This window comes from Oreochromis niloticus, linkage group LG7 (genome assembly GCF_001858045.2).
Source record: "Oreochromis niloticus isolate F11D_XX linkage group LG7, O_niloticus_UMD_NMBU, whole genome shotgun sequence".
Lineage (NCBI taxonomy): Eukaryota > Metazoa > Chordata > Actinopteri > Cichliformes > Cichlidae > Oreochromis > Oreochromis niloticus.
The window spans coordinates 19,113,236-19,138,560 of record NC_031972.2 but is presented as its reverse complement, the minus strand read 5'-3'; the positions used below and the strand labels follow the sequence as shown (position 1 = coordinate 19,138,560).

Sequence of the window (25,325 nt, the reverse complement as noted above, 5' to 3'; positions counted from 1 at the left end):
TTAATTTGTGTCGTGAAGAGTCAGTTTCGTTATTTGAATGGTGGTTTAGACATGATTTGCCATTTTCTCTGCAGCCCACAGCATACTGCAAGGCTTTGGAAAGGGCAAGAAAGTGGGTGTGAGGAGCAGAAAATGTTTCAGGGTTTGGCGAGAAGAGAAAGGCATCTTACTCTTTTACCGAATTACGAATCTTAGGACAGTCGTCTTTGTAACTGACTGGAGTATCTTTTTTTTTAAAATGAAGACTGGATACCTTTTTTTTTAACCACTAGAGGGCGTAAAGCTCCAACTTCAATCAGATAACTATAGTGCTAACCTACTGACTTTATACTCAAATGTTCTTAAAACTTGATTTTTAATGTATTGTGTGGAAAATTGCTCAGTGTCTGACTTTGTTTATATCGAATCTTTCCACTCCCATAAAGCTGATGAGAAGACCTTGCCCCCAGCGCCCACAATGCTAATGCTTTCCACAGAGGGATTACTTTGTCCGTTTGCTCTACTCAACCTCAATCCAGGGGTTAAGCAGCTAGTCGTGGCTCCTTCTAACCTGGCTTTGGAAGGGGAGAGACTTCCCAAACCCGGTAAGAAAACCTGTGAATTGGAACGATATTTGCCTAAAATATTTCCTCAATGTCCTAATCATATAATGTATTGATTGCATAGTGTTTGAGCTGTTACAGCTACTCCTTTGGGGATTTGAAGTGGCTATTTGTGCTTTTTTAATTTAAGTAACAGTGTGTACAGCTCGGCCACTGTATTCAAAATGTGAGGGAACACAGAGACTTCCACAAACCAGTACCTGCTCCGATGTATTTTGATGGATTCATTCGAAGTTTTTAAGTTCATGAGAATGCACCCGTTTGTTGGAAGACACAATTACACACTAATCAAAGTACATTTATGAGTACAGCATTCTTTTTTATGTTAAATAAATTTAACAAAATGACTGACTTTATCTTTAAGGAAGCAGATTTTCTGAATATATCCCTCGTGTTAATTTTGATGTCTTCTTCTTGTCTTTCAATGTTTGATAGCCTTAAACTGTGTTCATAAAACAACTTAAGAAGCAGCTGAACACAAGTCATCACATGACAGCAACTCAGTGCATTTAGGCATGTAGACATATTGAGCATCAGAATGAGGAAGAAAAAGTGATTTCAGTGACTTTGAACAGGGCATGGTTGTTGATGCGTGTCGGACTGGTCTGAGTTTTTCAGAAACTGCTGCTCTACTGGGATTTTGACACACAACCGTCTCTCAGATGATGCAAAAAAAGAAAAAATGAGCAGTAGTTGTCTGGGCGAAAATGCCTTGTTGATACCAGAGGTCGGAGGAGAATGGCTAAACTCCTTCGAGCTGATAGGAAAGCAGCAATAATTCAAATAACTGCTTATAACCAAAAATATGCAGAAGAGCATCTCTCAATGCACATGTTGAACCTTGATGCAGATAGGCTACAGCAGAAGAAGGTCATGGCGCTTGCCAGCCCTGTCAGCTGAGATACAAAATAGGGTTATAAAAGATTGGAAAAATGTTGTCTCAGTCTTAAGTTTTGCTCCAATATTCAGATGGGAGTGTTGGAATTTGAGTAGTTCCCAACTCAATTCATCTCTTTATTACCACAATACAGCCATCATCTGCTGGCTGCTTCCAGCAAACAAAGTTCCATGTGACAGAGCTCAGATAATCTTCACCTGATTTCTTCTAATCTCTTGAGTTCATGTATGCAAATGGAATCCACAGTCACCAGGAGTGACTCAGTCCAGTATTGCACCATTGGGATGTGGAAGATTTGCATCATGATTTGACAAATATGCTGCAACTGTGTGATTTTTGTTATTTTACATTTCTGAGGAATGTTTCTGTCATCCTTTTCTCACCAAAAAAATCTAAGTAATTTTAAAAGCAAAAAAGGTCCTACCCTGGATTATCAGGCTGTACCTAATATAGCAGCCGTGTAGTGTATTGTTGGTTCTAGTAATATTTAGTAAAGAGTTTATTTCTCTAATTTTTTTTTGTTGTTGTTGTTTTTTACATGATGTTCACTGACGTTTGTTAAATGTGACCAACTGTTTTTGCCATGCAGTGAGCTTTTACTACACTTAGGGCTGTTCGATATAACGATATATATCGGATGACGATATAAAAACGTCTATTGTTTCATTTTACGCTATCGTTTGTTTCGTGGTGTCGCAAAATAAACTGTTTACGGCAATATTTTTTCACCGTTTTGATGGGTCACTGTAGTGGCTATATTAATTTGTTAAAGTTCTCTCTTTCTCTTATATTTAATATAACCACACTACGGACGGACAAGCGCCTGTTTTTATGCGTTGTGGTTAGAAACAACGACGGTAACACCATCGTGTGTCCGCTTGTTTATGTTCCACATAAACCTTTCACAATAAAGCTCAAGATCCTGTTGAGACTTTTCAAAATAAACTGAATCACGTGAAAGAGCAGATTATTTACGGATGAGAAGTAAAAAAGAGCCGCCAGGTGCTAAAAAATAAACCTTAGACTCAAACGTTAGAACAGGCTTTTCCCTGCAGCATGCCGTGTAATAAATACTCACAAAGAAAACGGCGGCCGTTACAACTTATGTCTAAAAATGTATCGTTTCATGCATCTGCTAAAACACTGGACTTCAGCTACATGACACGCAGCTGGAAACACTTACCGCAAGTCGAGCTGCCTGAGATTCACAGAATTTACAGAAAATGTTACATTTTTGTGATTTATATCGTTATCGGGACGATAGAATTCTTATATCGGGATATGAGATTTTGGTCATATCGCACAGCCCTAACTACACTCTCAAGTGCCTTCTATTCTATGAACAGCTTTTTTTTCTTTTTTTTTGTTCAGTCAGAATCACTCGTAAAGGGGTCATTTGTGCAGATACCTTTAAAAACAGTCAGAAATTTGATTTTAAAGATGTTTTTTCACCTTTCCACTTTTTTTTTTTTTTTTTTTTTTTTTTTTTCCCCCCCCACTATTAGAAGCTTGCACTTGTAGATGAAATTCTGCTTAAAATGTGATGAGATCAAATAAAAGTAATGTTTGTTTGTTTGTTTGTTTGTTTGTTTGTTTGTTTGTTTCTCTTCTTTCACAGGCTCTTTGGCAACCCAACCACCCAAAATTGCTGCCTCAATCCCATCTGCCCCAGCAGCATTTCCAAGCCTTGGTCTTACTCCAGCAGCTGCTTCCAGTTCTCCATCCCCTGCTACTTCTTCTGCCGCTGCCCCATTCAGCATTGTTCCAAAAGCTCCTGTGTCATCGGCAGCATCAGGCTTCACTTTCTCCATCCCAACTACCTGCTCCACTTCAGGCCCTTCAGCTTTCTCCCTGGGGGGTTCTGCACCTTTTGGCTCAGGATCATCCGGCTTCTCTTTTGCTTTGAAACCTCCCTCTGACACTCCCTCTGCACCTTCAGCTTTTTCTTTCAACAACCTTTCTGTCAAACCATCAGCAGCACCAGCTCTAACTCCTCAGAGTCTTGCCACTCCTGCGTCCCAGTCTGCAGTGAAACTGAATCTAAATGACAGGTACTGAACTATCACGTGTTTTTCACAGTATTAGTCCTAAGATGTCGATTTTTGTCTAAATGTTTAAAAATTGGTCTGCTTTTTCCAAAGATTTCCAATAGTGGAGGCTACACAACCTCCTTTCTCCTTTAACTCCCCACTGTCCAAAACGGTTGCCACGACTTCCAGCAGTTTGACTGCCCCTCCTTCTTTAGCCAGCAAACCACCAGCTATTTTAGGTAAGAAAGGTGTTATATTTAATGTATGTAAATTTATGTTGTAGTTTTTCTTACAAAGGTCCTCTTGGAATCTTAATTGCAAATGCATGTTGTCTGTTGTTCCAAATGTGTATCAGCTCCAGTGCATCAAGTTCAAACCAGTGTCTCTCCAGCAGTTGTCCAGAAACCTTCTCCTGCTGTCCAGACCCGTACCCAGGCTCCACAGGTCTGATCTCTTTGCTGCGAAGAAAGTTCACTGTTCTTATATCAAATAGGTTTCTTTCAGTGATGTGATAGACTTTTTCAATAGATTAAAAAAAAACAACCTTTTAGTCACAATTTGCCAATGACACAAAATGATGATGATTGGTGTTAGATTTGGTCACTCCCAAAGGAGGTGTTGTCAGATAGAGCCCTGGATACGTAAGCAATTAACTCATTGCAGCAAAAAATATATTCACAAATCCTAAATAAAGTAACACAAAACAAACTTCTGTTTGACTCTGCAGTAACTGGTTGCTACTGGCAACAGACTTCAACTAAAACAAAGTGAAACTGACAGATTAAAAGTAATATCAGATGACAGGCATTTTGATATTTTTTAGTTCAGACTTTTTTTGTGTTTGTTGCTATCAGTGAAAAGTAAGTTTTGATATACTTTTCATGAAAAAGCAGGCGGCTGTCAGTGTGAAGGCCCTGGAGAAACAGCTACAGCAAAAGAAAGACTCTGATCCCATCATGGCTGGCATATTGGAGGAGGTGAGACGCATCATGTACTGTAGTGCCATGTAGCAGTGGTTTGTGGGGGAAGAAATGCTGGTTTTGTCGAGTGAATGCTTTAAATCTCTAATATATGGGTTCTTGAGCCTGTAGAGAAAAGAAAGGGATAAAATGAAATGCATAATATCAAGTCTCGAAGTTAATCAGAATCCTTTTAATTATAAACTAACAAATAAATTATATAGAGAACATATAATACTTATACCAAATGCATAATAAATAAATGCGACTGAGCTGGAGGTAGCAGAGTTGAAGGTGCTAAGATTTTCACTGGGAGTAACCAGGAGGAAGAGGATTAGAAATGAGTGCTGGGGGGACAATTCAGGTCGAATGTGTTACTGACAAAACTGTCCAGTATATCCACTATCTCTCCTCTGCACATGTCCAAAGCATCTCAAAGGATGTTGAAGACAGAGCTGCCAGGCAGGAGGAAAAGTCCTCAGAGGAGAATTATAGATGCAGGGCATCCAGAGGGTTGGTGGGACAGAGTCAGATGCTAGGGACAGGGTTAAATGGAGGCAGATGATCTGCTGTATGGACCTGTAAAGCAGCTTGAAGAAAAAGAAGAAGAAATGAATACATTATTTATTTCATTGAGATAACTTGTTTCTTGTGTTTTGGGTGTTATAACACAGTAATTTCCCAGTGTTTGGGCTCAATAAAGTACCTTCTTATTTTTCACATTATTTGTTATATGGAGAGGCAAAAGATAACAAGCAAGTAAATATTAATGCCATTATTTTATAAGGACGCATCAGATTAATTATGTGCAATAATGTGTTTCGATAAATAGAGCAATAAGCATAGAACTTTTTAGCTAATGTACCTATCACCAGCTTTAATGGTGCAGGTGTCTAGTTATTAACTAGTTCCGAAGACTTAACGTACAAAGTTGTAGGATTTACAAAAAGTTAGTGGACTTTATTTAGGACCCCATTAAGGCAACGTGTTATTTAAATGTGGTGTCTGGCAGAATATTACTAAACATTTCTCTGACTTGCCATCAGATCGCGCACTTCCAGAAGGAATTGGATGACCTTAAGGCACGAAGCGCAAAAGCTGACTTTAAGGTTGGCGCTGATGAGGAAATGAAGGAGTTGAGGAAAGAGTCGGAAGACCTCCATATTTTCACCCTGGAAATCAAGGAAACTACTGAGGTAAGACAACGGTTGAAACACTGAATCCTGTCCACAGACTGCTCTTCTTCCTTTTAACATTTGATGTTGAGAAAGCCAGTAAAAATAATTTTGAACAACCCTAAATTCTGCAACCATAAGACTTCAACCACTGTGACTTTAGAGTCCTGTCTGAAGCAGTGTTTGGAAGATGGTGTCACTCTAGGTTGATAAATCTTTTAAAACCTCCTTTCAAGCCTTTTTGTGTGTGTTTCTGTAATCTTTAGTCACTCCATGGTGACATTGGTACACTGAAAACTTCGCTACTGGAAGGCTTTGCTGGGGCAGAAGAAGCCAAGACCCAGAGTGAATTGAGCAAAGACAGAAATTACAGACAGCTACTTTACAAAAAGCCTCTGGACCCACGCAGTGAGGAACAGCTCAAGGTGAGAAATAAAAGGACAGATGACCCCATGTTTGCATGAATTGACAGTTTTAAGGTTTTACAAAAAATAATCTCCTTCATCATGTATATTTGATCGTTGTTGTTTTTTTGTTTTTTTTAATTCAGGAGATTCGAAGGCTATACCAGTATGTCATGTTCGCTGTGGAGGATGTTAATGACGTCTTGGATGTGGAATGGGAGAAACACTTGGAGAAGAAGAAAAAGCAGAAGTGAGTTTTAAAGAAGATGGAAGATAATTGCACCAGCAGTTTGTGTGTTGGATAGAAAGAGAGAATAAAAAGTTTGATGGAGTGTAATTTGTTATTAAATAAATCTCTTTACAGACACATGGTTGTGCCCGGGCGTGAGGGTCTGTTCACTACACTGTCCAATAATCTGTACATCATCAACCAGCAGAAGAACAGACTGGACCAGCTGGTTAAGGAGCTCACTTCACTGCGCCTCTACAACAAAAGAACCACTCCTGCCAGAAGTCCTGCAACACCAATGACAGCTAGGTAAGGCCTGGCTGGACAATGTGGGGAAAAAAATCAGGGATTTAGGAGGAGATTAGGAGTTTGTTATATGGGGTAGTTTAAGGAAAGACTTACGTTTTAAGTTAACCATAAGCTACGGTTTTTGGCAGTTTTTGAGTTATTAAAAAGTTTTTTAGTCAGCTTGTACTGTAAAGAATGGTTCCAAGCAGCATTCCTTACATTGCATGGACGTTCACACGCTTTCATTTGCTCCTATTGGATAAAAACACCATGTTTTTGTGTTATTGTTAGTTTGGAAAATGACCTTGAGACTTTAAGAGATGCTCTCCTGAAAACCAGGCTGGACCCTACCCCTTCTAAGACCAAATCTCCAGGTATCGATTTTTTTTCTACCGTCTGCATAAAAACAGCACAGGATATATTTAATTATTTCAGTATATTTCTCAGTATATTTCAGTATGTATGATGTCTCTGCAGCCGTCAAGATATCACCAGTTAAACAGTCCCAGCTGCGCAACTTTCTCTCAAAGGGACAGATGCCTCCTGTCCGCTCAACTGCACCAGGTACTAGAATTTCTGGTTACATGAAAGTTTTATCCTAAATGTTCAAATGATTGTGTATTTCGCCTTTTGAAAAAGTATACGAGAAGCCTGATTTTAAAGTAAAGGGATGTTAATCAAGACCTGTTAGTGTGTTTCATAATAAATCATAGTAAATCTGCGTGCCAATTTCATGTCTACAGTAGCTTTTTCCTCACAACTGCAAATATCGCTTCCAAATTCAACACCAGCTTTATTTCAGTGAAATTAATATTGAAATCCCTATGCTGTTGCTCATACTGTGTAATGCAGCAGCACTTCACATATTGGCATCGAAATGTATTTATTCATTTTTCTGTTTCAGCCAACCTGTCTCGCTCAGCCTTCCTTTCACCTAAATACTACGAGGACTTGGATGACGCGAGTTCAACATCTTCCCTGTCCCAGTCCCTGGAGCCTCACCCGCCTCACTTGGAGCAGGAAGAAGAGGAGTTGCAGACACGGCCCCCTCCCATGTCCTCCATACCTCCAACATTGTCCACCCCCCGCCATCCTACCGTTGTGAGGACCCCCTCTATCCAGCCGGGCTTTGGAGCCAACCAGTCCACCCCTTTCTCTAAAATTCAGTCAGGACAGGGTATGGGCTTTGGACTCAGCCCTATTGCCAGCCCCAGTAAGTAAATTATACCAACTGTTGCTGTTCATAAAAAATTACGAGGATATATTCATAAATAATAAATAACTTCATGTTATAATGCCATATTTTACTGAAAGTAACGTAAAATAATGTCGCTAGTCCTAGATGTGGATGTTTTTATAGATATTGATTACTGCAATAATATTCCAGTTCCAACAAATAAGATCAACCTCAGCGGGGCTGAGAGCACGGCTCTCGCCACAAAGACAGTCAAGCATGGAGCTCCACCAATTGAGAGGACCGCACCCGTCACCATCTCTGCCCAGCAGGCTGCAGCCACTGCTGCTTTACGCAGGCAGATGGCCAATAAGTTGGGTAAGTAGTAGTGTGCAGCAGTCAAAATGTATTTATTTGTTTTTAAACAATGAGGAAGATGTGCACATTTGTTTTTAGCTCCAGTGGGCATTTAGGGATCTTTTAAATATTATATTGTTATTCCCTCAGTAATTCACCAGGGGGAGACAAAGACTTAGGGAACAAATAATGTGTAACCGTTAGCTCATTACCCCATCCTGCCTGAGAGTAATTTGGTAAAATGTTTCCATGTAAACAAAGCAGGCTTAAATAAACCTGGAGCCTTTCAGTTTGATTGCTTCTGTCTCATCTGGTCCCTTTTTTCCAGCTGTGAATTTGTCTAATCTGCATTTATTTATATTCCAGCTGTGATCAATACTTCACTGACAGAGTCCACCTTGAAGACTGTTCCTCAGGTGGTCAATGTTCAGGAGTTCAAGGACAAGGGGACTCCTGTGGTGGTTCCTTCCAACATCAGGTAAAACCTAAAACGAGGTCACTTCTCACCTTGCTCAATAAATCTCTAATTTAGCAGATGCAATAAAAATAATGCCCCCCACCCCTTTAATGGCAATTGACAGGAAAGCAGATAAAATGTGTCAAGGGTAAACTACAAATACAGCAAGACTATATCTTCCAAATAAGATGGTAAACCCAAAGTAGAAGTCTCTATTTGTTTTTATTCTTGGTCAATGTTACAAACTATTCCTCTGTATAACTGTAAACAAGATTACTGGCATATTTGTTTATATTTTTGTGCCATATGAAAATTGTGCCCTTTTACGGTTCTGCTGATGTCCCCAGCTCCTCGGTACCAGATCCAGGATCTCAGGTCTTTGCAACAGTTTCTTCCAGTCAGGCCAAACGGGTGAGTATTTTACATCCATCACTCACCGACCTGTCATTTTGTGTCTTTGTGTTTCTTGTTACTGTTACTTGGGCGACATAATAATTGTCACAAATCTCAGTTGACTTGCATGTGAAATATTTGAAACGGTTTTTATATATATGTATATATTTTAATAAATAAAAAAAACTTTAAAATGAAAAAAATCATGTAAAAAAACAAACAAAACTTAAGTCTTCAGTATATTTTTATGTGCCCAAGTGCTAAATGGTAAAAGTTAGGTATATTCATAGCTTTATGTTCGTCTTCTCACAACTTTCAAGAACATTCAGCATGTGAGAATTCACAGTTTGCTGACAGCTTTTTCCTGTGAAGACCATTATCAAGATGGGTGAGAAATGTCCCACCTCCCACCCATGTTGATGTTACAAATTACAGTTGGGTGACAGGGGTACTTCTCGCAGAGATCCTGTTCTTGTGGAGCCCCAAGTTCATGTGCTGCACGATTACCTATTACCTATTTTTCTCTATATGTGCCTTAAGTTTATGCCTTAGTGGACTTGAGATTTCACCTCAAACAATCCTGTGTTTTTAAATTGTGAATCCATCATAGTAGTGTTGTTTTTCTGTAAGGTTAATAGTTAAGCTGTAATATTCATTTCATACATGTATGAACTGTCTCTGCAGAATCCTGTCCAGGGTGTCCAAAAAATGCCTGCAGAGACTACAACCATCCCACAGAGCAGTTTTGTTTTTGGTAAGCACTGACACACACACACACACACACACACACACACACACACACACACACACACACACACACACACACACAAACTGTAAAATCCTGATATTGACTATAAACTTTTTCTTTCAGGTCAGCCGTCCAAAACTGATGGTTCTGTTGCTCCTCCTAGCTCAGCTGAGCAAACCAGCAGCAAGGGTTTTTCTTTCAATTCAGTGTGAGTTGATGTTTATAAATATAATATATTTTTAATGACCCAGCAGTATTTTATCGATTATACAGTGTTTGGGATTATTTTTGTCATAAAAGCACACTATAATAGAAAATGTTTTAAAACACAAATTATTTTGTAGCCTGCACTCGGGGGTGTATATAAAATGCATCCTCTCACAAAGGATTTGGGCCAGCTCACTAAAGCTTTCCATCAGCTTAAAACTATGCTTGACTGGGTGGTAATAGCTCCTGGAGCAAAATCATAAGTTGTGTACTGAAAGAGTTCTCTAATGTAATCCAAATCTAGCCTAATAGGAGAAGAAACTGTAGGTGGGGGTGAGCAAGTGTTTGTTTACATTGCTGTATTGCTGTGATTGGCTGGTTAATCCAGCAATTTTCACACGTAAATATGTCTTGTTACAAAATATAATGAGCTGCTCACTGTTGCTGCATTTAAACTTAAATGGTGGGGTTTTTTTTTTTTTGTTTTTTTGTTTTTTTTTCAGGTCCTCAAGCTTCAGTTTTGCTTCAGTTACACCAGGAGCTGGAATGCCACAAGGTAAAAATGATACAGCAGCTTGTTAGGATAGATGTAGGAGCTGTGAGATTACTGATGCACATTATTTCTATTTTTTTCTTTCTCATGTTTCTCCAGTGAAAGATGCAAGTAAATTCTCTTTTGGTGGAAATGGTAAGATGGTGTTTGGCCAGGCTGGAGAAGAGTCATTCTCCTTTACCTCAAAGTCCACCTCCCCTGGTCTTGGCACTGGGTCTCCCACTTTGGCTCCAAACGCAACAGGTGAAGGTGCTAAACCCACCTCGACCACAGCCACTCTGAGGATAGAGCCACAGCCTCCAAAGACAGCTGGTGGCGAGACTCTGGGCATTTTTTCTGGACTAAGGGTGGGCCAAGGAGAAGAAGCTAAAGATTCTTCCACTAAACCTGCTGTGGCAGCGTTTGCATTTGGGGACACTGGACTTGGCAAGGGCAAGGCAGCAACACAGTTTAGTTTTGGAACAGGTCTTCCAAAATCTGGAGAAGATTCTTCAACACCAGACTTGTCCGAAGGGGCCCCCTCAGGCAGTCTGTTTAAGCCTCCTGAATCAAACGCCAAGCCAGCCTTCTCCGTTCCACAGTCTGGTTCAGCCAGCTCAACTTTCTCCGCATCTTTCAGTAGTCTTCTTGCAGCCGCACCAGAGACACAAGAAGAACCAAAAGCTGTCCCTCAGCCTTCAGTACCTGCTTCGCCCCCTGTAAAAGAACCTCCCACCAGTGAACCTGAAGTAGAGAGCACCAGTCGTCCTGTGATACCTGAACCTGCAGCACCTGCAGCCACCACAGAACCCACCACAGCAACCACCCAGACCCCTACAGTGTCAACACCTGCTCCTGCTTTGGCCACACCTGCCCCTACCCCAGACCCTCCCTCGACTTTAACTGTGCCAAAAGAAGCAAACCCTCCAGCACCAGCCAGTGCCCTGTCCACAACAGAAACCACCCCAGAGCCATCTACCACTGCTACTGTACCCTCTTCAACTGCTGCCACTGCAGCACCTGTAACTCAGGCAGCTCCACCAGCATTCCAGATCCCCACGTCTGATAAGCCAGGCTCCATTTTTACTCAGCCCGCTCCTGCAACTACAGACAGTAGTTCTGTCGGAGTCACACCAGTTATCAACACAGCTGCCCCAACTGCAACTACTCAAACCTCTACCGTTGTTAGTAGTGCAACAGCGACTGCTGTGAATAACGTGTTTGGGCAATCTGCTGCACCTCCAGCTTCCTCGGCCCCAGCATCAACAGGATTCGGCTCAGCTGGGTTTGGTACATCAACTGGTTTTGGCAAAAATGTGTTTGCCCAGGTTAGTGGCTTCGGCCAGCCTGCAAGCAACACTGGAACATCGAGTGGATTTACTTTTGGACAGTCTGCATTTGGAGCCACTTCTAGTAGTGCAACTACTGGCGGAAGTCTTTTCGGTGCTTCTACTGCTACCAATGCAAGTTCTTTCTCCTTTGGAACGAGCAGTGCCAACACAGTAAGCAGCACTGGCACTGGGCTGTTTGGACAAAGCACAAACCAGGCTTTTGGCCAAAGCTCTGGATTTGGACAGGGTTCTGTGTTTGGGAGTAACACCACCACATCCTCATCTTCAGGATTCAGCTTTGGACAACCGTCAGGTGAGTCAGTTTCTGGACTTGATTGGATCAACTCCAAAATGATGTTCAGAACTCTTAAATTAAAAAAAATCATTGAAATCTTTATTTAAAGCTATTTTAAGTTTTGTGGCTTGTTATAAATTGGAAAAATGACACCAAATCTCAGAAAGAAATTGGTATTGAAACTTCTATCATTTTGCACCCACCTAACAGGGACCACACTGTGTCACCAACATGGTGAAATGATCAATAACTAGAGCTTCTCGGCTGCATGCTGTTCAGTCACATTTGACAGTGATGATAATAACACTGTCTGACAGCTTATGAACTGTGATGTCTGTAAGGTTAGTGGGCAGTGGAGGATGTGCAAAGTTTTACACTCACTCTGGCTGACCTCCACATGTTGTGGTAAATGTGGCACTTGTGTTTGAAATGGTATCATCTTGCAGGAAAGATTTGTGGTGTACTGTCAGCCTGAGTGGGATGGTGGGTGTCATGCCGTTCCCAAAGCTTCTATAAATTCTCAGAGCAGTATGTGAATGCCTCCAAGTTGGAAGCACAGTTGATGTCAGTGCATTAACTCAGCAGTTAGTCCCAGCTTGGCATTCCTGATTTCATACTTTATGGGGGGTCCCACTTTTCACTCTGTAGTGAGGACTATAAAATGGGCCTGGCATCAACGGCCAAATGCAGTAATCTGATCTCGTCTATCTTAATTGAATTTGTCTTTTGTTCTCAAACAGGTTTTGGCTGCTCTTCTGCCAACCCGGTGTTTGGCCAGCAGTCTAGCAGTGGCAGTGGATTTGGACAGGTATGACCCACCTTTTTTTTTTTTTTTTTTTTTTTTTAAACCAACTTTGGGAAATTTCTTGAATTCCCTTTCTTCTAGACACATTTTTGAATTAATGTTTATCTCCCAGCAGCAGCCATCATCTGGGAGTCTCTTTGGTTCAAGTTCAGCCAATACAGCAGTCTCATCTGGGAGTCTCTTTGGTTCAAGTTCAGCTAATACAGCAGTCTCATCTGGTGGTGGAGGATTTTTCAGCGGCCTGGGAGGCAAACCAAGCGAGGACGCTGCCAACAAGAATCCGTTTGGCACCACTTCCTCCACTGGAGCGTTTGGACAGTCTAGTCAGACAGGTAGGCTAACTCAGTTCTATGAAAATGTCTTCTGAGGCTGTGGTAAGATGTAATAAAACTGCAGATTAATTAGAAAATTTGAACAGTAGTTGCCGATTTATGTCGATTGAGAAATATTTTCATTTTCGCTCAAGACTTCGTTCTGAGTCAGTCGTAACTACTTTGTCAGAGAACAAACCAAATAAACCCAGATCATTTTATTGTTGTGCAATTACATTTACCTGTCTGTCTTCTAGGTACCAACAGTCTCTTCGGTAATAGTGGTGCCAAGACCTTCAGCTTTGGACAGTCCTCCTTTGGGGAGCAGAAACCTTCTGGGACCTTCAGCACTGGTGCTGGAAGTGTGGCATCCCAGGGCTTTGGCTCATTCTCTACACCATCAAAACCAGGTACAGCTTTCCTTGTAATTTTAATGCATTTGTTCTTCACTCCCTGCTTTTTACTCTTGATATATTTTCACAAATTTTGAAAGTTGTGCCTAGCTAGTTGTAATTCACAGGTAACGTTTTATAAGATTTATTGCTGCTGAGATTTTAAAACCAGACTTCTTTCTGTGTGCTGTTCCCCATTGCTTTGGAAAGGGTACTTGTGGTGAAAACTGAGAATTTTTGAGTTGTGTTAATTTAAATAGATCTTATAGACATGAACACAGGGCTTGAAAGCAGAGTTTAAAAAGTGTCTATATTTCATTTTGGATTTGCAGCTAAAATAAATATGTGCAAACTTTAAGACATATTTAGGAGTTCTTGTAAAAGTACAAACATTGACAATAGAAGGATCCCTTCTGGAGAAACAACAGTCAAGACGGTAAACCCACATAAAACAAAAGAACGTTTTTAGTTGACAGGCACTACACCACTTGTATAGTATACAAGTGGTGTAGTGCCTGTCAACTAAAAAAAAATATATATATATGGGTCATTTATCAAATCACCAGTTCAAAAGCATAAACATGTTTTACAGTTTTTTTCACATCCTCTGACTCACTGTGTGTATTTTTTTTTTTTTTGCGCTCTTAATAGCTTATAACATTTGTTCCTGATAGCTCTTATAACTCTTTTACACATACGGAAATGGCTTGGGAAAAAACTACACAGAAGTTTTAACAATGAATAAAGAACCAGAAAAATGTTATGATATCATGTATTTTTTTTCCTGTTCAAGTAATATCTGTCCACTTATTAAGGATGGACTAAATCATTCAGTGGTCTTTCTAAACTAGATCAACTGTCATTTGGTGCTCTCCTGCTGGTGGCTGTATTTGTACATGCATACAAGGGAAGGTTTAAAAGACAGTAGTGAGACCTACTATGATGTATGGTTTGGAGACGGTGGCACAGGCAAAAGGACAGAAGGCAGACCTGGAGGTAGCAGAGTTGAAGATGCTAAGATTTTGCTTGGGAGTGACAAGGAGGGACAGGATTAGAAATGTGTATATCAGAGGGACAGGTGAGGTTGAGCTGGTTGTTGACAAAGTCAGAGAGGAAAGACTGAGTTGGTTTGGACATGTGTAGTGGAGGGATGGTGGGTATACTGGACAAAAGATGTTGAATTCGGTGGATGCTGGGGATAGTATGAGAAGATGGAGGCAGATGATTCGTAAAGGGAGCAGCTGAAAGAAAAAGACATGTCTACATAATGTATATCATCAATTAATTGATTTAAACGTTTCTACACTTGTTAGTCACGCCAGAAATACCAGTTGTTAAGCTAAATAATGCATAACAATAATGATTTCATTTTGTAAAACAACAGTTACCTGTTTGTTCAAAGCCTGCAGCCCATCTTTTTCTGTGATGGGAACTTGTAAACAAGTGAGGTGGAAACTATGTAGATGACAAAAGTGCAAACCAGTGCATGTCTGGAACTTTGATGTAGAAAGTCAGTCACCGTATATCGGCTGTGTCAAAGGAAACTGACATATAACCATGCAACTGAAGCGGTGTGTAACCACACGATGCACGACTATGTGGACAAGAGAAGAGATCTACTAATTCTGCTGCTGCAAACGTTTGGCGGGGGGAGTAAGCATGAAACTGTGATTAGTTCTTTTGCATTTCTTTCCAGGCCCTGGCTTAAGTGCTCTGGTTCATTGATGTGATAGTTCAGTGATAGTTGGATGACTGTGATAGAAACAGTTTTAATACTTGGCAGCCAGTTCTTGACATGGCTCTCACCTTTATCATCTGAGCTACAGCGAGCACTCTTATCTCCTCACCCCTGAGGACAGAATAGACTGTGAGGTTGTCAAAAGCTTCATTGTTCCCCGCAGAATATTACTAATGCAGTGCCAGTCTTCACCATTGCCAAGTCACAGTATATGACCTCAAAGATCTGATGTTTATTTGAATCGATTCTTATTTACTACACAAATGATGCGTTTAATCTACAACTATTTATTTATAATGAAATGACTGCAGGGGTACTTCCTCAATGGCTTCTTTTTTCATGGTAGTGTATCCAATCTCAGCTTCTGCATCTGACATCCCTCTGTCACCGCAGTGATCACTCAAAAGCAACTATATATAGTAACTTTTCATACCTCTTTAACAACTGCCTCTTCTTAAACAGACCATTTTTCCCAGTGACTGGACACTGAGGTTTTGCTCTCCCATAGGAGGAAGACGTGTCGGTGACATCACGTCTGTTAAGTAAAGGCAACAGCACGTGTGAATAAGCTTTTTGTATAAATAGAAATTTGTTATGGACAAAATTTTTCCTATAACAAATGAACTTATCCATCCCTATACAATCATGGATGCTTGCCTTTGCAGAGTGCTGATTTCAAAAGTCAGATGGTTTCTTATACTCTTTAACCTGGGTACAGGGTGAATAGGACTTTGAAAAAGAAATTCTAATTTTCTTTTTAAATCTGTCTCTCAATCAAAGCAAGCGACAAAGAGTCATTTAAACCACTGCTTAACTGTGTGAGTTATCTACAACATTTCTATTTCTAAATGAGGAGAAGACTGAGGTGGTTGCTTTTGGTCGCCCCGAACAGCTCAGCGACTCTGCTCACACTCTTGGCACGCTTGGTTTTAAGAGTCGATCTTTTACTGGGAATTTGGATTTTATTTTTGACAGCGGTTTCAAATTCGACGGACAGATTAGCTCTGTGGTCAAAGCAGGTTTTTATCAACTCAGACAGTTGGCCAAATCAAGCCCTATCGCCTTCATAGGGACTTTGAGAGAGTTATTAATGCTTTTAATTGTATTTGCCCCAACTATTGTAACTCCCGTTTTGCAGGCTTGGATCACTCTGCTATCCGAAGTTTATAGTTAGTTCAAATTGCGGCTGCTCGACATCTTACAGGGACAAAAAAGTGAGAGCACATTACCCCTCATTTATTTGAGCTTTTAAGTATCCACACTCCACTTAGGGCACGAAGGTCTTCCAATCAGATGATTCTGGATGTTCCCAAGACAAGGCCTTTTTGGTTGTAGGCCCTATCCTGTGGAACCACCTACCCCAAAACATCAGATCTGTTTGTAATGCAGAGACCTTCAAGTCTTTACTCAAAACTCACCTGTCCTTCCTGTTCTTTGAGTTGAGTACAGACATCTCAGTGCATTCCTATTTTTATTCTGTTTTTATTTTAGTGTATTATATCTATTGATCCTTATTTTTTGTTTTCACTGGATGAACCTGTAAAGCACTTTAGTCAAGAATTTGATTGCTTAGACAATGGGATAGTTTTCCACTTCTGCTCAATGCATCTGAAATTAAGCTCAGGCTCTAACAAGCAGCACTGCTTTCGGACCTCGTTTAGATATGGTTTTGTCTTTGCATTCTAACTTTTTAACTCAAATTTGTGGATGAAGCAACAAAAATTGGTGACTGATCACAGCATTCAAAGGGTTCCTGATTTCCACCCCAGAAATGTGTGTTTTCCATGCTGCGTTGCCTGAGGGCCTGAATCTGTTACGGTGTTAACACAAAGAGACGACCACTCACGCTCATGTTCACACCTGCTTTCAAATTTAGAAACACAACTAACCTAAACTCATACATGTCTTGGATATATAATGTAATTTCCTGTAAAAGTTGAACTCCTCAAATTCTTTGTAGTCTTACTTTGAAACATTTAAAATGTTTCTCAACACACTGGTGAACCCCACTATATTTTTTTTAAAAGTGGTCTTTACTGTGTAAATCACTTCTGAACAGAGCTGGGGTGCTATGGATAAAAACCAGTGCAGCAGGCGTAGTTAAATTCACCCTTAGAGGCATCTTTTAAACCAGGAAAAACCCTGTCTACATCACATTGTAGTTTGTCTGAAAACATCATGTAAATTTAAAAACAGAGAACTGATATGCTGATACTCTGCTGCTCGTGGCCATGAGTAGTCATAGTAGTAGCAGCTATTCAAGCTGTACCTCAGAGCCTCTGGGATATTGGTACCACTCAGCACACTAATTCTCCATCACTGGCCATGCAGGGGGAATGTAATCTTGTTACATTAGCTCAATCAATTATTTACTGGGGCATGCTGCTAGTCAGGCTGTAATTTCAGTACACTCTTTCTCTCCTGCCAATCAGAGGCTTTGAATTGGTGTGAAGTACTCATCGTGCTTATAACAGTTTACTGCTCCAGAGGCTGTGCACAACAATACTGTAAATGCCCACACGTGTACTCGGGTAGCTTCTGATGAGATACAATAGGGGGATATGCAATTTTTTAAAATTTAAAACATAGCTAAAATACTTTTTCTGTCTTTACTTGGAAATTTATTTTCCTTTTGGAAGTGCCAGCACTAAATTCAATGTATGTGTCTTCATACAAGTCCAAGAAGGACTCTAGATTAAACTCTTTTCTTTAAAGTAGCTTTTTTTTAAAGGGAAAAAACATCTACATGGATGTAATGCCTGATCCAAATAAGCCACTTAGCATATAATGTTATAAAAGCTCCAGAAATTACTTTATGACTCACATTTCTTTTGTATTTTCTGTGTAGAAAGAATGCTGAAAACCAAGTAACTTCCTGCTCTGTTATCCTATTTCCTTCCTACAGGTGGCTTTGGCAGTGCTCCAGTGTTTGGGAGTCCTCCTTCTTTTGGGGGTTCCCCAGCATTTGGTACTGGAGCATCTTTTGGCTCAAGCCCTTCATTCAGCAGCCCCATTGGTTCCTCAGCTGGCAAAGTGTTTGGAGAGGGCACAGCTGCTGCCAACATGGGAGGATTTGGGTAAGCAAGACTAAATCTTTGAAAGGTTTGATATGGAAAAAAAAATCCATCGTTACGTAGTTAAAGCTGACTTTAGAGCAACCTAAAGGTTCAGCCACTTTGATTCAGGGGACTTTTTTTTTTTCCTCTTTTTTTTTCTTTTCTTTTTTCGTATAAAGCTAAAAGTAACTGGTTTAGAATTGAGCCACACAACAGCCACACTGGAAGCCAGTGCTGGTTCTATCAAAACCAGTCATACCTTAGTTTACAGAACATCTGTCTAGATCTAACTTGTCTAGAATCTATTTTCTGTGCCTGCTCTGATATTCAAGGTGTAAAGCAGCAAATATTTTCTGTGGAACAACCTCTTATTTACAAAGTAGTGTAACAAAGAACTGTTTTTTTTTGTTTGTTTTTTTTGTCATCCCACTGTTGCAGACAATGAGTATTTGAAAATGTCATTGTCACCAGGCTATTATTGTAATAATAGGCGCCTTTCAGTGTGTGCTCAGAACTACAAGACAAACCAGCTGAAAGCAGCATTTAACAACACTATTAAAAACCCCATTAACATTTAAGTGAAGAGAAACGAAACATTTTTATTGGTCTATAGAGTTATATGAGGCAAATTTAGGAAGTGAGGCTTATTTTATTACTGTTAAACACACACATTTCTAGCTAATCTAATTCCAGCAGTTCTGACTTCAGGCAGGATTTCCTGATTGTTATTATTTTTTTTAATCCTCCCCTCCTTATCATTTCTACTCTAATGATTTGCATTAACTTCTGGTGTGTTCACCATGTGCATGTGTTTTGATACCAGCAACCGTGGTTGCCAGCGCAAAACAAACCCAGCTCTGTGCCAGACTAGATTATTCCCTCCAGATAATCTCAATCTGGGGTCATGAAGCCTACAGATTAAACTGACATGCTCTCTCTCTTTCGCTCTCTCTCTTTTTCCCTGTTTTGCTTATTCTCTTTTCTCTCCCTTGGGAGTCAGCGGGCATTGGGTCCTGTAGAAAGGATTAATGCATAAATCCCAGCCTGTCAATCCTCGCATGCCAAACAAGTAAAAAAAAATAAAATAAAGCTAAACAAATTCACATTCACTATTTTGAATGTTCTGCTTTGTTTACATGTTTAACTAAACAATGAAAACATCCTGGACAAACTATTTGTCCACATGTATGTATGTATGTATGTATGTATGTATGTATGTATAATTATGAATTTATGACTATCAGCCCAGTAACCTAATATTGTCGAGCATTTTGTCTTACCAGTCCCATTCAGGTGTGTCTGCTGGGGTTTTTTTCAGTTGTAACTTTTGCATTTTACAGTATCACAACCTCAGCACCTGCTCCGGTTTTCAGGTTTGCCCCACCTCCTAGCACTCCTTCCTTTGGCGCACTAGCTGGTCAGAGCGCTCCTTCATTCGGGAGCCTGGCCCAGCAGGGACCTGGGTTTGGAAGTCAGCCCAGCACCTTCACAGGTTTTGGACAACAGCCACAGCCAGGAGGTGAGACTACTACTTTACCTGAATTATTTTTGTTTTTATTTTTTTCCCCTCTTCCTCATCATCTTCAGCTGCCGTCTTGCCTGCTATCATTCTAGTTAAACAGTACAGTGAGTCACTCAACAGGGCCATTCTTCCAGCAGCTGTAGAGTTTTTGCCATTGTACAGTGTTTATCACAAGTTTGTACTTCAACTGTCTTTCAAACTTGAAAAAGGAAGATGGCTTTGTTGTTGTGCAATAGAAATTTCCTGAGTATTGCTACCAAACAAGTGTTTTGTTGTATTGATTACACTTTTAGGGTAGATTGTGCATCAGATGAAGATTTAAAAAAAGAGGTTAATTTCCTCATTTGGCAATACAATGCAAGTTTGAGCAAAACATATCCAAAGAGTACTTCCCTCTCAAACATGATCAAGCCAGCTTGGTTGCATTTTACCATTACTGCAGATGAACAGCCAACTGAAAAAAAACAACCCCAAAAAACATCATGTGTCAGCCAGACAAAGGATGGATGAATACATTTTAGGATTTTTCAGGAGCTAACGAGACAGAAATGGGTTCACTGTAACGCACTGTATGTTGAATTTGCCTGTCCTGCACATCTATAAACTTTCACTGCATTACAGCGGTTACAGGTTTGTTTGCAGAGATGACTGGTGTGCATCCCTCTGAGTCTTCATGCATGCAAGATCTGCTCCTTTCTTTGGTTTTTCTATCCTTTGTTTCAGTCCTCTGCTTTATTTTTTTCTGAAGCTTTAATGGTATTGTGGATGCACAATATGCATACTGTACATAGGACTGTCCACTGACCCACCTCCCACAGATAGGCACACAGATCATGTCATGACTCCCATTAGTCTTTTTTTCTCCACTTGCAGTAACAATTACCAAATTAATCATGTATTTATTTTTTTTATATTTTTAGGATTCTCTGGAAACACCTTTGGGTCTGCAAACCAGTAAGTGTGGTCCATCCATCTAGTTTTAATTAGTCTTTGTGTGTGTGTGTTTTTTTTCTTGTGTGTGTGTGTGTGTGTGGATGTGAACTGATAAGTAGACAGACCCACATTTCTCTGTTCCTCGCTGGCAGCACTGCATTGTGCCTGTGGTGTTTGAACTCTGCTGAAGCTTCCATCTTGCACCGCAGTGCTCCCTATAGAACCTTTCAGATTTAATACCACCTCATCTAACCTCATTTCTTTCCTCTTTTCCATCTTCTCTCTTTCCTCTGTTCCTCGTAGTCACCTATATTCACCACTATTTCACTGCATTATCTTACAGTAAATTTTGAAAGCAATTATTATAGGAAAATATTGTTGTTAGTCATATTTAGAAGATATTCAAAAAACTACCCAATGCTGCACTTGCTAAATCTATAGCACATGAAGGGTGTGTAGGTGTGTCTTTTCATTCTCAGCCCCTGAGAAGCTGGTGCTCCTTACTTGGGTGTGCATGGTTTAAATGTTCAAGCAGAGCTTTCTTACTAATTAAACCTCGGTGATTATTTTTTCCACCCCCTCCTCTTCTCTATCTCCTCTTCTTTCCTGTCATCCTTCAGTTTCACTTTCTACCTTTTTATACTGCTTCTCGCTTCATTTTCCATGTGTCACATGGCAGCCAGTGTTTCCCCGGGGTGTGTTCCAGTGGAATGCACTCTGAAGTGTGCAGGAGTGTGTGAAGACAAGGCTTAGTCTATTGGACGCATTCACATTCTGTTAATAATCCTTCTCTTTCAATCTTTTCTGCTTTTCTCTTGTGTATGCCTTCAGAACTGCATGCATATTACATTCTTTGTACAGACAGGATTGTTGCCACATCAAAATTGCCGTTACTTTTATTTCTCAAATCTGCAAGCATTATAATTTTGGATTTATTAATATAAAAAAGACCTCTGCTACAATCACACTGGGGAAAAAGACTAAATTAAAATGAAATCCATTCATGGTTATCAAGAAATTGTTTGTGGGAACCTTGGATTTCTGTTCAAACCTTAAAAAGAACAAACAGAAACATTACACTGTTTTTATTACCCTGTGCTGCGAAAACTAAACATCTCCATTGACAACTGTAAAACCAGTTTTAAAAAACATCATCATTGCTAACAATAAATCAAAATCCTACAATAAAATATGGCATATCAGCGTTCTTAACAGCAGCTCTCTCCAATGTGAAAACCATTCATCATGTACACTTGTCATTGCTGCCAAGACAAAAGGCAAACGCAGGACTACAAAATCAGACACTTTCACTGAATTCACCACGTTTTTCATTTGATTTATTTCACAACTTGCCTGAAAAATGCTGCGGAAAGCAATTAGGACGACATGATGTCAAATCTATAAGAACACCGGGTGGGTGCGTGGGTGGACAAGGTGTCATGGTGTCTGTGTTTTGATTTGCTCGTTAGAGGTAATTTTAATGGTCCTGCTGCTGACTTTTTAAACATTCAAAACTCTTCTCAGTAATGTCTCTTCCTCTCTCTCTGATCTCTTTTTACAGATCAAATTCTCAGACATTTTCCAGTTGGAGAAGCTAGTTTTTGTCTTTTAAACCACCTTGAGCTACTGTAGATGCCACTGCGACATTTCTTCTTCTTCACTTAAAGCTCTCTGGGCCATACATTGGGAGAAGCGCAAGGCTGCATTGCGTTTGGGTTGGCTGCTCATAGAGCAGACACATGCTATAACTTTTTGTGATCTAATATTTTCTTGGACACAGTTGAATCAAGTTTTGACATGTTTACAAGTAAAGAGTGTATAGTTGTCTTCATTGTCACAATATACACACATCAAGGGTTGTGTTGCCTTACAAGTACAATTTTTTTGCGCTTTGAAAACATGACTTAAAAAAACCCCCCTGAGCTTTACTTTTAAACCTTTCACTCTTTAACTTTGTAAAGCTGTTAAAACAACATCCAGTCTACTTTTATGTTGCTGCCAATGCAGACTTTGACAGATTAGATATGTGTGAAAAATGCAAAACTTGGAGGTGTGTATTTAATAACAAAAATTGATTTTAAAATTTGACTTGTTGAAATAAGATGTTAAAAAATTGTTTTTTTGCTTTGTTTTTCCCCCACTAAATCCATCCCTCGGATGTGTATTTTTACATGGAAAACTAAGAATAAATCAAATATTTCAAGTTTTTTGTCTACGCTTAATGTGAGCTCTGGTAATAATTTGTCTTGCTCTGTTTTCCCATGAAAATAACTATAGCTGCCTGGTTAGAAATCTTTGATTTAAGGTGCTTTCAGTGCCATTGCTAAAAGTGTGTAAAATCGAGCACCTGTCCATGCAGCCTGCCTTTTACAATGATTTGTGAAAGAATGAGTGGCTCTTAAGAGCATGGTGCTGTAATAGGATTCCTTTATTTTAGGCCGTCCTTGATATTCCACGATATTAAACTTCAAGTACTATTGTTACAAAGTTGAATCATTAAGGAGCTACAGAACCCAGCTATGAAGTGGCGGACTACATAAACTTACCGACTGGAGTCACAGAATATAATAAGTTGCAGCGCTTTACTGACTCAATCTTCTGACATTAACATCAGCAAAAAAACTGCACCAAGAGCTTCATGGCATGTGTTTCCATGGATGAGCATCTTCTGTAGGAATAATGTGCAGGTGGCCCATTACTAGTATAAAAACAGGCATCATCTGAACATCAGTCTCTCTGCTCACGTTCATCGAAATACACTGGCCACAATATAATTGTGAGGAGAAAACATAAAGTTACAGTTTAACATGAGTGGGTGGCATGAAGAACAATATTAATTAGTGAACCATGATATGTACCTTATTTTCTTCTTTGCTTCTGAAAGGATTCCACATACAGGAGCTGAAGGTGGCTGTGGGCAAATGTTGAGGGAGGTCCGTGGCTTGTATCAGAGCCCTGATGTTTGTGGCATGTGGCCGCAGGAAGCACAGTTACATTGTTAGCTTATGGCTGTGGAGGATGTCACTGTCACTCTGTCAGCCCTTATCTTGCCACTCTCTGCAAACGGATGGCAGAAGTCCTGGTGGGTCTGAAGTGGCATGGGAATGTCAGGGTCATGGCATGTGGCCTGTAATAGACACCTGCTAAAAAAGAAAAACCCACATTCTGTCCTCAATAGATAAAAAGAGCAGGCTGGAGCCTTTGATGGCTTTGGCATCCACAAGTGAAGAATAGGTGGCTATAAATGGATGTTATATGCAAGTAATTGGTTAATGAACAACTGAACAATGAAGATACAAAGAAAATATTCAGTGATTTGAATTTTATTTTGAGGAATCCGATTAGCAGCATTACATACATGATCGCAGCGAAACCCGTTTGACATCTCAGGTAAAGATTGATAGCTGGACATGATGGCAGATTGCAGCAGCACACGGGCAGTTGCAGAGCCTGAAGTCTATAATGCTTTCAGCTAAACCGGATGAGCTTATGAGATTTTCAGCACCCACTCCACAACTGGCCTCAATGAAAGCATCAAAAAAGGAGCCTTTATTGTAATTATTATTATTTTACCACATGCCTAACCGAAATACTAAGAGGTGATGTGTCTTATGGAGCCTAATGTCATTGTTCCTGAGGATAAGGAGGGCAGGAGAGTCTCACACTCGGGAGGTTGGCAGCTGTCTTCATGGAATCCGGATAAAAATAGTTTAGTCCAAACCAAACACCCACCCATCCCTCCCCCAGCCCCACCCTCATTCTCTGTTGTCTCCCAGCCCAACCCCCCATTCACTGATGATTAGCAGCTCCTGAGCACATATTCATCATTGCTGCATGAGCCTCGGTCTGTGCTCGTTCAAGTCTTTAGGCATATCTATGAACAGAGTGCTATTTCTACAGTAAATGCTGCTGATTTCGGTCACTAAAGCGGCCCAAGCTGTGCATATTTTAGCAGCTAGCCTGTTTCGAGTCCCTGTTTTGCAAGGTTAGGGTTAACCAAGGCTTTTGTGAGCAGCATCTCTACTGAAGGAGAATGCACAATATGCCCTAATGGGTAATTGTGTTTCTGCAGATAATCCAATAATCCACTAACAGACAACAGAGACCTCACTTCCTATTTCTCCTGCCTTCTGCATGCTTGCTGACTTAGTGGTGCACAATGGATTTCCTCTTTAACTATGCTTTTGTGAAATTGTGAAATATTTCAGTATTTAACAGTAACAGAGAAACGATTAAAAAAAACAGACCACTTGGACCATATTCATTATGTTACGTTAAAGGGGATCTGTCTGTAATGACTGTCATCAACGGTTTGCAGTGTTGGTGTGTTAGTCTGCCATTTTGTTCCACACTAAAATATCTCGACAGATATTCAATGAACAGCCGTAAAGTGGGGCGCAGATATCGATAGTACTTTGAAGGGATTGAATCAATTCCAATCTCTGTGGTGATTCCTTGATATTTTCTCCTGTGCCAGCAGTGACATAAA

The 25,325-nt window shown here is 40.1% G+C and overlaps 1 protein-coding gene across 5 annotated transcripts in view; it reads left to right on the top strand.

Annotated features, from left to right (window-relative positions):
* nup214 (nucleoporin 214) overlaps positions 1–23,041 on the top strand; it is a 30,518-nt gene extending 7,477 nt beyond the window's left edge. The window contains exons 11-36 of one of the 5 annotated variants that reach the window (XM_005459467.4): positions 426–584; positions 3,119–3,551; positions 3,642–3,769; positions 3,886–3,974; positions 4,424–4,507; positions 5,536–5,685; positions 5,931–6,089; positions 6,215–6,318; positions 6,433–6,606; positions 6,877–6,959; positions 7,063–7,149; positions 7,490–7,798; positions 7,973–8,137; positions 8,483–8,594; positions 8,921–8,984; positions 9,651–9,720; positions 9,838–9,922; positions 10,425–10,477; positions 10,574–12,097; positions 12,820–12,887; positions 12,997–13,216; positions 13,453–13,605; positions 18,231–18,402; positions 19,722–19,900; positions 20,824–20,857; positions 22,398–23,041. In XM_005459467.4, the coding sequence (XP_005459524.4) occupies positions 426–584; positions 3,119–3,551; positions 3,642–3,769; positions 3,886–3,974; positions 4,424–4,507; positions 5,536–5,685; positions 5,931–6,089; positions 6,215–6,318; positions 6,433–6,606; positions 6,877–6,959; positions 7,063–7,149; positions 7,490–7,798; positions 7,973–8,137; positions 8,483–8,594; positions 8,921–8,984; positions 9,651–9,720; positions 9,838–9,922; positions 10,425–10,477; positions 10,574–12,097; positions 12,820–12,887; positions 12,997–13,216; positions 13,453–13,605; positions 18,231–18,402; positions 19,722–19,900; positions 20,824–20,857; positions 22,398–22,434 (4,895 nt within the window). In that variant the 3' untranslated portion in view covers positions 22,435–23,041. Of the gene's footprint in view, positions 1–425; positions 585–3,118; positions 3,552–3,641; positions 3,770–3,885; positions 3,975–4,420; positions 4,508–5,535; positions 5,686–5,930; positions 6,090–6,214; positions 6,319–6,432; positions 6,607–6,876; positions 6,960–7,062; positions 7,150–7,489; positions 7,799–7,972; positions 8,138–8,482; positions 8,595–8,920; positions 8,985–9,650; positions 9,721–9,837; positions 9,923–10,424; positions 10,478–10,573; positions 12,098–12,819; positions 12,888–12,996; positions 13,217–13,452; positions 13,606–18,230; positions 18,403–19,721; positions 19,901–20,823; positions 20,858–22,397 lie in introns of all 5 variants that reach the window. The other 4 variants (XM_005459466.4, XM_005459470.4, XM_005459468.4 and 1 more) reach the window with 4 other exon arrangements.
* The last annotated feature ends 2,284 nt before the right edge of the window (positions 23,042–25,325 follow it).